General features: G+C 43.0%; 1 protein-coding gene across 1 annotated transcript in view; it reads left to right on the top strand.

Annotated features, from left to right (window-relative positions):
• RASGRF1 (Ras protein specific guanine nucleotide releasing factor 1) overlaps positions 1-12,614 on the top strand; it is a 96,249-nt gene extending 83,635 nt beyond the window's left edge. The window contains exons 23-27 of the mRNA XM_040414372.1: positions 471-668; positions 1,709-1,788; positions 5,916-6,033; positions 7,409-7,477; positions 11,506-12,614. Coding sequence (XP_040270306.1) covers positions 471-668; positions 1,709-1,788; positions 5,916-6,033; positions 7,409-7,477; positions 11,506-11,598 — 558 coding nt within the window. The 3' untranslated portion in view covers positions 11,599-12,614. The remainder of the gene's footprint in view (positions 1-470; positions 669-1,708; positions 1,789-5,915; positions 6,034-7,408; positions 7,478-11,505) is intronic.
• The last annotated feature ends 701 nt before the right edge of the window (positions 12,615-13,315 follow it).

Here is a 13,315-nt window from a genome sequence, read left to right as displayed (position 1 = left end):
GTGGGGGTCTGATCTAAAGTTTGATGTGTGGGTCTGATCTGAGGTTTGATGTGGGGGTCTGATCTGAGGTTTGATGTGTGGGTCTGATCTGAAGTCTGATATGAGGGTCTGTTCTGAAGTCTGTTGAAGATTGAGGGTCTAGTTTGGGGGTCTGATGAAAAATATTTTTCATATTTTTTTTACTCCTCTAAAACCTAGGTGTGTCTTATCATCAGGTGCATCTTATATAGCAAAAAATACGGTGTATACATTTTTTTTAAATATAGACCAAAAATAAATGTTTAATATAAAAATGTGATTTAAGCAATAGGTCATTTTCAGATGACACATTCCCTTAGCCTTGTAGAATTTAATGATTACTATATTATGCAATTGTATTAGTATTAACTGTAATTAAGTGCCTAATAACATCATGCATCAGAAACACCAGGTCTTAAAACTACAGTAACCATGTTTATGGGATGTGTTAGATGAGTAATCTGATTGCCACGGAGATCCTTCGGAGTGAAGAGCCAGCCGTGCGAGGATGTACCATTGAGAAGTGGGTGGCAGTGGCTGATATTTGTCGGTGTCTGCACAATTACAATGCTGTTCTGGAGATTACATCATCACTGAATCGCAGCGCTATATTCCGGCTCAAGAAGACCTGGTTTAAAGTGTCTAAACAGGTAATACAGTGAAATTCGTATTATCTGGCAAAACTGGGTCCAGCAAGGTGTCAGAATTTTTAAAATGTTTAGCATTGAGCCTCAGTGGAAGACAATGCAGCATGGACAGGGTATTGAAATACAAAAATTACTCCCCAGCTCCTCTCTGCTTTGTCTTCACATTGTTCTCTTCAGATCCAGTACTCCCAGCTGCTTAACGGGGTTCTCTGGGCATTTGGTCTAATTAGGGCATGGGGCTAACCTGTGGAGGGAAGCTCTTTTTCATAGGACTCACCCTCGTTCACCCGATGCCGCTGTCACTGCTGCAGGCCCTTCCACCCGGTTCCCGGCCAGTTGTGCTCGCTTCTTTTCCTGTTCGGTTGCATATAGTCAGTGCAGGAGAACAGGAAAAGAAGCAGCGGAGACGGCGGCATCAGGGGAGCGAGGGAGGGTGTCCTATGTAAAAGAGCTTCCCTCCACAGGTTAACATCATGCCCTAATTAGACCAAATTCCCAGACAACCCCTTTAAATTTCACTGCACAGTACATCATGGGACAGAATCATCACTGGGGGCTAGTGGATGCCAGCGGGTGTGCCATTAAGCCACTTTTACCAGGATTTATAGTTACAGGGATATAGTGGTAGACTGAATTACCTGGTTTAAAAAAAGAGAACCTAAGGCCTGTGTTACACCAACGGATTATCTGACAGATTTTCTAACCAATCATTGGTCAGATGGCCCATTACACACACAGATCTTTTGTTATGCACACCAACTATTGGTCTGATTGGACAGATAGTAGTCGGATAATCTTTTGGTGTAATACAGGCCTAACTAGTTTGAGCTCCACTTGGCTTTGCTCTCATTGATGACCTACCAACCTCCCTATAGCCAAGGCTGTATCATCAGGCAATCAGCATGCAAGCTATTTTTCACAATGCCAGATTAGATATGCAAATTGTACTGTAACATATTTACCTTGTAAGATGCATTTGTGCCGATTTTATCATGAATAATCTAATTATATCTATTCTAACCTTTAGTATTTGTTATTGATAGACAAAGACCTTAATTGACCGGCTTCAGAAGTTGGTTTCTTCAGAAGGGCGATTTAAGAATCTGAGAGAGGCCTTGAAGAAGTAAGATTTTTTTTTTCTCTTTCTTTTAGGGCTCATGCACACGGTCATAGCTGTTTTTGCAGTCTGCAAATTGCGGATCCGCAAAACACAGATACCAGCCATGTGCATTTTCCTGATCGGTATGTCCTGCACCCTGTTATAGGACATTTTCTATTTTTTTGCGGGTGCCACGGAACGGACATATGGATGCAGACGGCACACGGTGTACTGTCTGCATCTTTTGCGGCCCCATTGAAGTGAATGGATCAGCAAAAATTCGGACTGAAACTACGGTTGTGTGCATGCGGCCTTAGGTAGTTGTATGCTCACCTGAAAAGTAACTGGCTTAAAAACAGCGGGATTTATTTAATAGCTTCTAAATAGAGCACATGTGCAATAGAAGAGACCCTTCATGGAGTAACTTTTATTATGCAGCTTAATGCTAGTATTTCCTATTTAAAGGGTTATTATTGTTTCAGCAACTATTATTTGTATAATGAATAGTGATACAATTTTCCAATATAATTTTGGTATCAATTCCTCACAGTTTCTAAGATCCCTGCTTGCTGGCATTCAATAGAAACCTTAATTTTTTACAAGACAAGCTGTAGAGTAACTGTACTCACTCCTGCACCTACCTCTAGGCTTCTCACATGAATTTATTATGCACTACACTCCAGAATGCAGTCTTCAAAAAGTTGCACCATAGGGCATTTGCGGGGGGGGGGGGGAATACATTTTTTTTTTTTTTCATTTTTACACCACTCACTGCAGTTTTAAAAAGTAGACAGGGAAGTGGTTGTGGTTAGATACGTTAATTGGTTTCAGTCCAGATTTATCACTGGGACTTTTTAAAAGTGTCACAAAACAAGTCCTAAAGTAAAGAGGTGGTGTAGAAAACTGGAGTAGCAATTCTAGACAAGTGTTAGAGTTAAAGATGCTCCAAATTAAGCAGCATTTTCCATTTGATAACTTTGGTGCAAAGTAGGCCAACGCGGACTCAAGGAAAACTGACTTCAAATATTACTCTCATGATTAATTTCCCCAATTTTGTCCTCCAGACATAAAAAAAGAAGGTTCCTAGTGAATGTCAGCAATCAGAGGTGTTGAAACACATGGGAAACTGAGGCAGAAAGAATATTGCAAAATTGTATAACTTTTCATTACATAAAGAACAACATTTGCTGAAACTGGAACATTCCTTTAAATTAGCTTTAACCCCTTAACGACACATGACGTACTATTACGTCATGGAAGCCCCTGCGTTCCCGCGCGCGATCACTGCAGGGGCCCAGCAGTCCCTGGTAGCCGAGCTGGCGGATTAACCTCTTCTATGCCATGGTCCGCGCTGACCGCGACATAGAAGGGGTTTGTGTCGGGTGAGGGAGCGCATCGAGTCAACACACTGATGTGTCAGAAGGCAGCCCGATGCCGTGCAGAGGCTGCCCAATGCCTTGCACGGCATCGGGACCTGCCTTCTACGGGTGCCGAGGAGATCCAGCCTCAGGCTGGGTCTTCTAGGCAACCTGTTAGTGTATGACTCAGTGTAATACACGAACAGGCAATGCGTTACAATACAGATGTATTGTAATGCATTGCAGAGGGGATCAGACCCACGAAAGTGAACATCAGCAATAAAGTAAAGAAAAAAAAGTTTTTAATAAAATTAAAAGTTACTAAAGTAAAAAAAGAAAAAAACGCCCCTTTCCCCTTTTTTCATAATAAAAAACAAAGAAAAAACCCCCACACATATTAGGTATCGCCGCGTCCGTAATGACCGGCTCTATAAATATATCACATGATCCGATAAACACCATACTTTTTTTTTCTTTAAAATGGTGTAAAAAAAGACATTTTTGTCACCTTACATCACAAAAAGTGCAACACCAAGCGATCAAAAAGGCGTATGTCCCACAAAATGGTATCAATAAAACTGTCACCTCATCCTGCAAAAAATTAGCCCCTACCTAAGACAATCCCCCCCCCCCCCCAAAAATAGAAAAACTATAGCTCTTAGAACATGGAGACACTAAAACATAATTTTTTTGTTTCAAAACTGCTATTATTGTGCTAAAGTAAAATACATTAAAAAAAATATACATATTAGGTATCGCCACGTCCGTAACAACCAGCTCTATAAAAATATCACATGACCTAACCCCTCAGATGAACACCGTAAAAAAATAAAAACTGTGAAAAAAAAAAAGCCATTTTTGTCACCTTCCATCACAAAAATTGCAACAGCAAGCGATCAAAAAGGCGTATGCCCCCCAAAATAGTACCAATCAAACCGTCACCTCATCTCGCAAAAAAATGATACCCTACCTAAGAAAGTCGGTAAAAAAATAAAAAATCGATCACTCTCAGACAACTGGCTGGGGAGGGGTTATGTGAGAAGAAGGATCAGCGGCCTGGGCACTTAGAGCCCGAACGCCACCCCTGGGCACTTGCGGCCCTCATTTACATATGAATAAAACCTGTGTTTTTTCCTTTGGTGAACATCAAAACAAAAGGAGACAGATAACATTTCATTCATCTATAGTTATGCTACAGTACCATGTAAGCAGTGTATAATGGCATACTGTGGTGATAGACTCCCTTTTAAATTATCCCAGTGAAATCTGCCCTACAAAGTCCATATGGCGCTCCTTTCCTTCTGCACCCTGCCGTGTGCCCATACAGCAGTTTACGACCACATGTGGGTTGTTTCTGTAAACTGCAGAATCGGGGTAAAAAATATTGAGTTTTATTTGGCTGTTAACCCTTGATGTGTTACAGGAAAAAATGAATTAGAATGGAAAATCTGCCCAAAAAGTGACATTTAAAAATGTAATCTCTTTTTTTTTCCTTTAATTCTTGTGGAACACCTAAATGGTTAACAAAGTTAGTAAAATCAGTTTTGAATAACTTGAAGGGTGTTGTTTCTACAATGGGGTCATTTATGGGTGCTTTCCACTATGTAAGCACCACAAAGTGACTTTAGAATTGTGGGTGACCTTAAAAAAGTGGGTTTAGGAAATTTTCTAAAATTCTAAGCCTTATAAGATTCTAAAAAATAAAATTACATTTACAAAATGATGCAAACATGAAAGAGGACATATGGGAAATGTAAAGTAGTAACTCTTATGATGTATCACTATCTGCCTTAAAAGCAGATAAATAAAAATTTAGAAAATTGCACATTTTTCAAAATTTTCAGTAAATTTGGGATTTTTTTATAAATAAAGGTGGATTATATCGACTAAAATTTTTCATCATCATGAACTACAATGTGTTGCGAGAAAACAATCTCAGAATGGCTTGGATAAGTAAAAGCATTCTGAAGTTATTACCACATAAAGTGACACATGTCAAGTATCCAAAAATCGGCCTGTTCCTTAAGGTGAAAAATGGCAAGGTCCTTAAAGGGAACCTATCACCTCCAAAAACCATCCCAAGCCACCAGCAGTACCTGAGAGTAGCGAGCAGCGTGTTTCCGACAATCGTTTTCTTCCTGAAGGCAGATGAAGCAAAAGCTCAGAAAACGTTGTTTTATCCCCTGTCCGCGTGATTTTCTAGTCATGCTTGAAGTCAAGGGGGCAGCGGCCCCTTCCCTACCCCTTCGCCTGTGACTGACAGCCGGCTATTCGGCAAAGGCAGCCGAACTCTCGTGCATAAGCGCACTGTCAGTCACAGCGAAGGGGCAGGGAAGGGAGCGCGGTTACCTTGACTTGAAGCAAGAAGGCTGCTGCCTCCCTGACTTCAAGCATGACTAGAAAATCATGCGGGCAGGGGATAAAACAACGTTTTCTGAGCTTTTGCTTCATCTGCCTTCAGGAAGAAAACGATTGTCGGAAACACGCTGCTCGCTACTCTCAGGTACTGCTGGCAGCTTGGGATGTTTTTTGGAGGTGACACCTGTTCACACCTTAAAGGGAACCTGTCTCCCCCAGGAATTGGTATTGTTTATCCCACTTAGCAAGATCCTGATGTTTACACATGGCAAGACCTCTGCTACCTGCTTGCTTCCAGAATATCTAACTGCAAGAGCAGCCAATTGCCAATGGAGATTAGCATCTGTACCAGCTTTTACCTAAGCTTTCTAGAATTGTTAATTCACCACCCTGCTGTCTTGTCACCATTTTACCGGTTTTCTCTTCCGTCACCAGCTGTGACCCTCCATGTGTGCCATACCTGGGGATGTACCTGACTGATTTGGCGTTTATAGAGGAAGGAACACCCAATTACACAGAGGACGGCCTGGTCAATTTTTCAAAGATGAGGATGGTGAGTAATATACAGACAGGACATATAATTCTTTATGAATGAATCAATACGTGAAAGAGGAATGTTTCTTCACTTTATTTCACTAAATCAGGAAGTTCTTATTTGAAACACTACAAAATATTTTATTCCAGAAGAGGTTATACAGTACATGCACAGAATTTTTTTTTCTGTCTGCATTTCTACTAGGGATCGACCGATCGGTTTTACGGATATTATCGGCCGATATTCAGGATTTTAACAGTTATCGGTATCGGCATCTATTTTGCCGATATACCGATAACGTATTGGGAACACAGAACGCGCTGCTCTCAGCGCGTTCTGTGTTCCCTCAGCAGCACAGGGGAGAAGGAAGCCGTGTCTCCCTCCCCCTGTGCTGCTGCTGCCGCTGCCGCCAATGAGAGGAGAGAGGACAAAAGGGGAGGGGCTGTGGCCACCGCTCCACCAATGAAGATAAGTCTTTCATTAATTCATATACAGGAGGCGGGAGCTGGCTGCAGAATCACATAGCCGGCTCCCGACCTCTGAGCGGTAGCTGCGATCTGCGGTAGTAGTTAACCCCTTAGGTGCCGCGGATCGCAGCTACCGCTCATAGAGGTCGGGAGCCGGCTATGTGATTCTGCAGCCAGCTCCCGCCTCCTGTATATGAATGATTGGGAGACTTATCTTCATTGGTGGCGCAGTGCGCCCCCCCAAGCCCCCCAGTATTAATCATTGGTGGCGCAGTGCGCCCCCCACCCCAGTATTAAAAACGTTGGTGGCGCAGTGCGCCCCCCCCCCCCAGTATTAATCATTGGTGGCAGTGGCCACAGGATCCCCTCGCCCCTCCTCCTCCGATCGGAGCCCCAGCAGTGTAATCCTGGGGCTCCGATCGGTTACCATGGCAGCCAGGACGCTATTGAAGCCCTGGCTGCCATGATAAGTTCCATGCTGCTGTGTGCACAAAGCACAGAGCAGCAGGGACAGTGTGAGGTCCTATTCACCCTGATAGAGATCTATCAGGGTGAATAGGACAAGGGTTCTAGTCCCTAAGGGGGCTAAAAGTTAATAAAAAAAACCCCACAAAAATATTAAGTATAAATGAAAAATAAAAATTACACGTTAACAATAAACATATTAATTTTCAGCAGATTTGTGTAGGAATTTTTTTTTTTTTAAATTAAAATTCACAGAATATCGGTATAAATTATCGGCTATCGGCCTGAAAGTTCACAAATTATCGGTATCGGCCCTAAAAAATCAATATCGGTCGATCCCTAATTTCTACTATTGTGCATGGTACTCATATATATGGCTACTGATAGGCATGTTGGCCTTTCATTAGTTTGCTTTATTATTGCATATTCAGGATACAGATTTTTTTTTCATTTGACTCTAGATTTCACATATAATTCGAGAGATAAGGCAGTTTCAGCAGACGTCCTACAAGATAGAACATCAGCCTAAGGTAAGTAAGCCCGTCCCAACAATTTTATGTGCACTTTACTCATCCCATCCACTTCTGTATATCAGTATCCTAGACCCATTATTGGACAGTGATGAATAGAGAGCAATAGTGGGTAGTAGTAGTAGTAGTAGTTCACTCCAGGGCCTCAACCCTCTTTATATGTACTCCCTGTTCTGTGGGGTAAAACCACTATCCTCAAGCTGTGCTTTTAATGTGTACTACAGTTTGTGCTCATAGCCTTGGAAGCAATTTGATATAATTGATTTAGAGTGCCTTGAAAAAGTATTAATACTCTTTAAACTTTTCCATATTTTTTCATGTTACAGCCACAAAGTTACATTTATATTATTTGGATTTAATGTGATAGACCAGTGATGGCTAACCTTGGCACTCCAGCTGTGGTAAAACTACAACTCCCAAGATGCCCCCCTTGCTTGGCTGCTCTTAGAACTCTATAGAAATAAATGGAGCATGCTGGGAGTCGTAGTTTCACCACAGCTGGAGTGCCAAGGTTAGCCATCACTGTGATAGACCAACACAAAGTGGCAAGTATGTGTGAAATGAAAAGAAAATGATACATGGTTTTCAAATTTTTTTATAAATGAAAACCTGAAAAGCGTGGTGTGCATTTGTATTCAGCCCCCTGTACTCCTATACCCATGAATAAAATCCAGTGTGACCAATTGCCTTCAGACGTCACCTAATTAGTAAATAGAGTCCACCTGTGTGTAATTTATTCTCAGTAGAAGGGCTCATTCAGACGGCCGTATGCTGTCCGCAAAAATGCGGTTCCTTTATTTGCGGACAGTTCAGCATGTCCGCAAAAAACTGATTGCATTCCGTTTTTTTGCTGATCCATAGACTTCAATAGGGCCATGTCCTGATTTTCACTGACAAGTATAGGACATTTTTTTTGTTGAGCTGTGCAATGGAAGAAAAGGGCCCCATAGAAATGAATGGGACAGCATCTAATACGCAAAAAAACTGATCCGCATTTTTGCGGACAGCATACGGCCGTCTGAATGAGCCCTAACTACAGCTGTTCTGTGAAGGTCTCAGAGGTTTGTTAATGAACATTAGTGATCAAACAACATCATGAAAGCCAAGGAACACACCAGACAGGTCAAGGATAAAGTTGTGGAGAATAGTAAAGCTGGGTTAGGTTATAAAAATAAAAAAAATCCCAAGCTCTGAACATCTAATGGAGCACTGTTCAATCCATCATCTGAAAATGGAAGGGGGTATAGCACAACTGCAAACCTACCAAGACATAGCCATCCACCTAAATTGACAACCTAGACAAGGAGAGCACTAGTTGGAGAAGCAGCCAAGAGGCCCATGGTCACTCTGGAGAAGCTGCAGAGATCCACAGCTCAGGTGGGGGAATCTGTCCACAGGACAACTAATCTGGCCTTTATGGAAGAGTGGCAAGAAGAAAACAAGCAATAAGTTCAGTTTGCAGTTTGACACAGCAAATGTGGAAGAAGGTGCTCTGATCAGGTGAGACCAAAGTTGAACCTTTTGGCCTAAATGCAAAACGCTATGTGTGCTGGAAAACTAAAACTTCACATGACCCTGAACACACCATCCCCACCGTGAAACATGGTGGTGGCAGCAGCATGCTGTTGGGATGCTTTTCTTCAGCAGGGACAGTGAAGCTGGTCAGTGTTGATGGGAAGATGGATGGAGCTAAATACAGGGCAATCTTGAAGGAAAATCTGGTAGAGGCTGCAAAAGACTTGAGACTGGGGAGGAGGTTCACCTTCCAGCAGGACAACAACCCTAAATGTACAGCCAGAACTACAATGGAATAGTTTAGATCAAAGCATATTCATGTGTTAGAATTGCCCAGTCAAAGTCCAGACCTAAATCCCATTGAGAATCTGTGGCAAGATTTGAAAATTCCTGTTCACAGAAGCCCTCCATCCAAAATGACTGAGCTTGAGCTATTCTGCAAGAATAGGCAAAAATATAAGCCTTTAGATGTGCAAAGCTGGTTGAGGCATGCCCCAAAAGACTTGCAGCTGTATTTGCAGCAAAAGGTGGTCCTACAAAATATTGATTCAGGGGATCTGAATACAAAAAAACACCACACTAGAATGGATGACCTGGCACATTCATGGATTAGGGACAGCCAGTGAAAACTGTGTAAGGCCGCGTTCTTATCTGCGCTGTGAACTCCAGTGGTCTATTCCGACAGAGGACCAGACTGCCGAAGTTCACAGTATTCAGCATAGTGGGATACCACTGTGCACTGCCGGATCCCCATTCACTGTAAAACTACACACATTTTTGTCCGGCTGAAAGCCAGCATATATGCTTGATACAGTGACGGGATCAGAGTGCCAGAGTTTATAACACTGATGTGAACCAAGCCTAATGCTTACCACAGATTACTGGAGGTCCCGGCTACAGGACGCTTGTGATCTGCTTATCATTCATTAATTGCTATAACAGAAAAAGGGATTGTCAAAAGCTGAACGCCTAGCTGAACGCCTATTTAAGCTAGCTGAGCAACTGATATCTGCTGTGATATTACTGTACTGAATAGGATTATTCACTAAAAGGGAATCTGTCACCGCTGTACACCCTTTTTTTTTTATGTGTGCATGGCCCTGTAGCTCTGCTATAGCCATGTGTAAATATAGTAAGCACACAAACTTGTTCCAGCTAACCTCTTTGGTCGATTCATGTGAACCCGGTTCCAAAAGCCTGGGGGTGTGAACCTGCTGCAATTAGCTAGGTGCGAAAGGACGGCTCTGGATGCGTATAGAGATCCTCTAAAACTTCTCCTTTATTAGAAAATTGCTGTGAATACTATTTTCAAATAAAGGAGAAGTTTTAGAGGATCTCTATACGCATCCAGAGCCGTCCTTTCGCACCTAGCTATGTGTAAATATACCTTTATGTCAAAATCCATGTTCTCTACCCCCCAAAAATCATGTTATAATCGATATGCTAATTAAGTTGAAAAGAGCCCAAGGGGCAGTACTTATCCATTATGGAGCCCAGCCTTGTCCATCACCAGTGAGCCCGGCTTCTCCCCATTCTTCTTCTTTCCTCCTCTCAGCAATGATGACGTCATCATGCTGCCGGCTAAAATCTCGTGCAGCGGCTTTATTAACTGAACTGCGCATGCACCAGCAGCCTGCGCAAGATTTTATCTGGCAGCATGATGACTTTGCCGCACAGAGGTGAAACTTGAAGATTCTGGGCCCCAGTGCAAAATCTATGACAGAGCCCTCCCAATATGCCCTTTCTATAATACCGGTGTCGTCTTATGCAGCACAATGGTCATTTGGCCCCCTCAGGCCCCTGGGCCCGGTAGCAACTGCTACCTCTGCACCCCCTATAGCTACACCCCTGTTGCCGCAGCTAGGAGGAGTAAAGAAGAAGAGTGGGGAAAAGCCGGGCTCACTGGTGATGGACGAGGCTAGGCTCTATAACGGATAAGTACAGCCCCTTGGGCTCTTTTCAACTTAATTAGCATATCGATTAAAACATGATTTTTTGGGGTTAGAGATCATGGATTCTGACATAAAGGTATATTTGTAGCAGAACTTTAGGACCATGCTAACAGTAAAAAAGGGTGTACGGTGGTGACAGATTCCTGGGATGCTGCATTACACTGGTGCATCCTGCTGATAAACATCTCAGGTCTATGGCCATAATAACAAGGTTTAGTAGGAATAAGTCCTGACCATACAATTCATATAAAGGGATTGTGGGGTTAGAAATAAGTGGTGGGGTTGTGTGACCCAGGATCTTTGACCACATTCCTGGAATTGGTACGGAAGTAAAGGTTATGATGGCTAAAATGAGTTTTAGAGTAGGAGATTATTGAATGCCGTGTGCTAAAGATTTCTATTAGAGTAGAAAGATATCTGACAAGAAGAAAAGAATATAGTGAATCCCGTAGTGCAGGTTTCATGGCTATAACATATACCGTATGTCTCTAAACCTTATAAATATTTTCTAGGATTCAGTTGATATAAAGTGGTGTTCAATGATGTGATGGTATTTTGCAGGTCACACAGTTCCTCTTGGACACCACAGGAGTGCTGGATGAAGAGGGTCTTTATGAAGCTTCTCTCCGCCTGGAGCCCAAGCTCCCCACTTGAAAATGTTTCTGCTTTTTATCTGCCTGTATCATATTGTACAGACCCCCCACGCCTCTCGCCAGATCCTTTTATGCCGGGGTCACCATGCAGGGGCAGAGATGTCTGTGTCTCCATCCATCCCAAACACCCAGCTGCTCCTAATGGAGGCCCCACAATGCCCTCACTCCCAGTGTTCCCCAAAGACACCCGTAGAAAGCGTGACCAGGGTGGAGTCTGAGATACCTCTCACTAGGAGCACTGGCCCAGTGTCCCATGTGTTGTGCTGGCAATGACTGAAGAGTTGCTGCTGCCTCCTGTTGACTGTAAATTTAGGAATTAAGCAACACGTCAATGTGCAGCATCTCACCACCAAACCAGCGGTCACCACCTCCACCACCGTGCTTGAATGAAGGGGTTCATGGCTATGTGTGTCTTTCAGAGGGAGTTTACAATAGTGAACTATAGAGGTTCATGTATAATACTCCATCACGGAGAAAGGAAAAGTGATACTATCCTACAGCAGGAGAAGAGGGCACATTCATAATAGCAATGTGAGCTCAGCTCTACAGTACAGAACCAGCTCAATGAAATGACCAGTCTCTTATGCCTTAGAATGGCACGGCACCCGTCCAGCAGTTTGCTACGGTTTTGCAAATTCTGGGCTCTACTCCAGCTTTGTCTTGTTGACTTTGAGCAGTAGTATGTGTCCATGGCTGCAACAGAGAGCAAAAATTGCACAAATTATCTAGATAAGAAGTATCCCGGCTGTGGTGGGCTGGTCCTATGGCTGCTATAATGCTGAGTATTCCAGTGCTTTACTATCAGAGCGTCATAGGAAGGTAGGGAGCTACAGCAGAAGGCTTATGGCATTAGCTCAGCAGTGTAGAAGGTCTGAAGGAAGAACCTCAACAGAATGAGTCTGCCGGGGAGGTCCAGCAATGAGCGTTGAGAAAATTATAATTGCAGCTACATTTTGTTTTCTTTATTTTTTGTACTATAAAGTGTTTCCTGATTACCTCTCGCTAATAAATCTTTTATCTCAGGGTTACCACCAATTAAGCTTGTTTATTGAGATTTGAGACTACAAGTCTATAGTCAGAAAATATGACCTAAAACCTGCACATGACCTACGGGACGGTCTGTCCTGCTATGCATACTCTGGCCGCGGCAGAGCAAATGCAAGGCTTAAAGGGGCTGTCCCAACACAAGAACTGTTCCCCCCCCCCTCCCTCTACAGGATATGGGAGGGGGTCTGACTACCGGGACCCCCATCGATAAAAAGAATAAGGTGCTGGAGTGAATGGGGCAGCAGTCATGCATGTGCACTGCCGCTTCATTCAACTTTTTATAGAAGTGCTGTACTTAAAGGGGATCTGTCACCAATGACCTCCCGATCCATCTTTTTGTAAAGACAAATAGTTAGAGTTCACCTGATTAAAACACTGTTTTTCTTTAGTTGATCCGTGGCTCCATTCCCGAGTTAGGATACTTCTAAATATACAAATTAGGCATTCGGTGCAACAAGGGCATCACCATTTGTCTTGTTGAACCCAAGCTCCACTACTTTCTGTGGCCAGCCCCTCCCTAGTTGCTTTGCCACAGCCTGGTGCTGTCAATCAAAGCAGCCGGAGAGGGTGACATTCCTTTTAAGTTCTTTTGATGGGACACCCCCTTTAAATAATTAAAGAGAATGTATCAATGTAGGGATATCCTTGCCATGTAAGGAAAGAGTAAGGAA

Source organism: Bufo bufo, chromosome 1 (genome assembly GCF_905171765.1).
Source record: "Bufo bufo chromosome 1, aBufBuf1.1, whole genome shotgun sequence".
NCBI classification, from domain to species: Eukaryota; Metazoa; Chordata; class Amphibia; order Anura; family Bufonidae; genus Bufo; species Bufo bufo.
The sequence above is the reverse complement of the archived record's forward strand: the minus strand, read 5'-3'. Positions and strand labels throughout refer to the sequence as shown.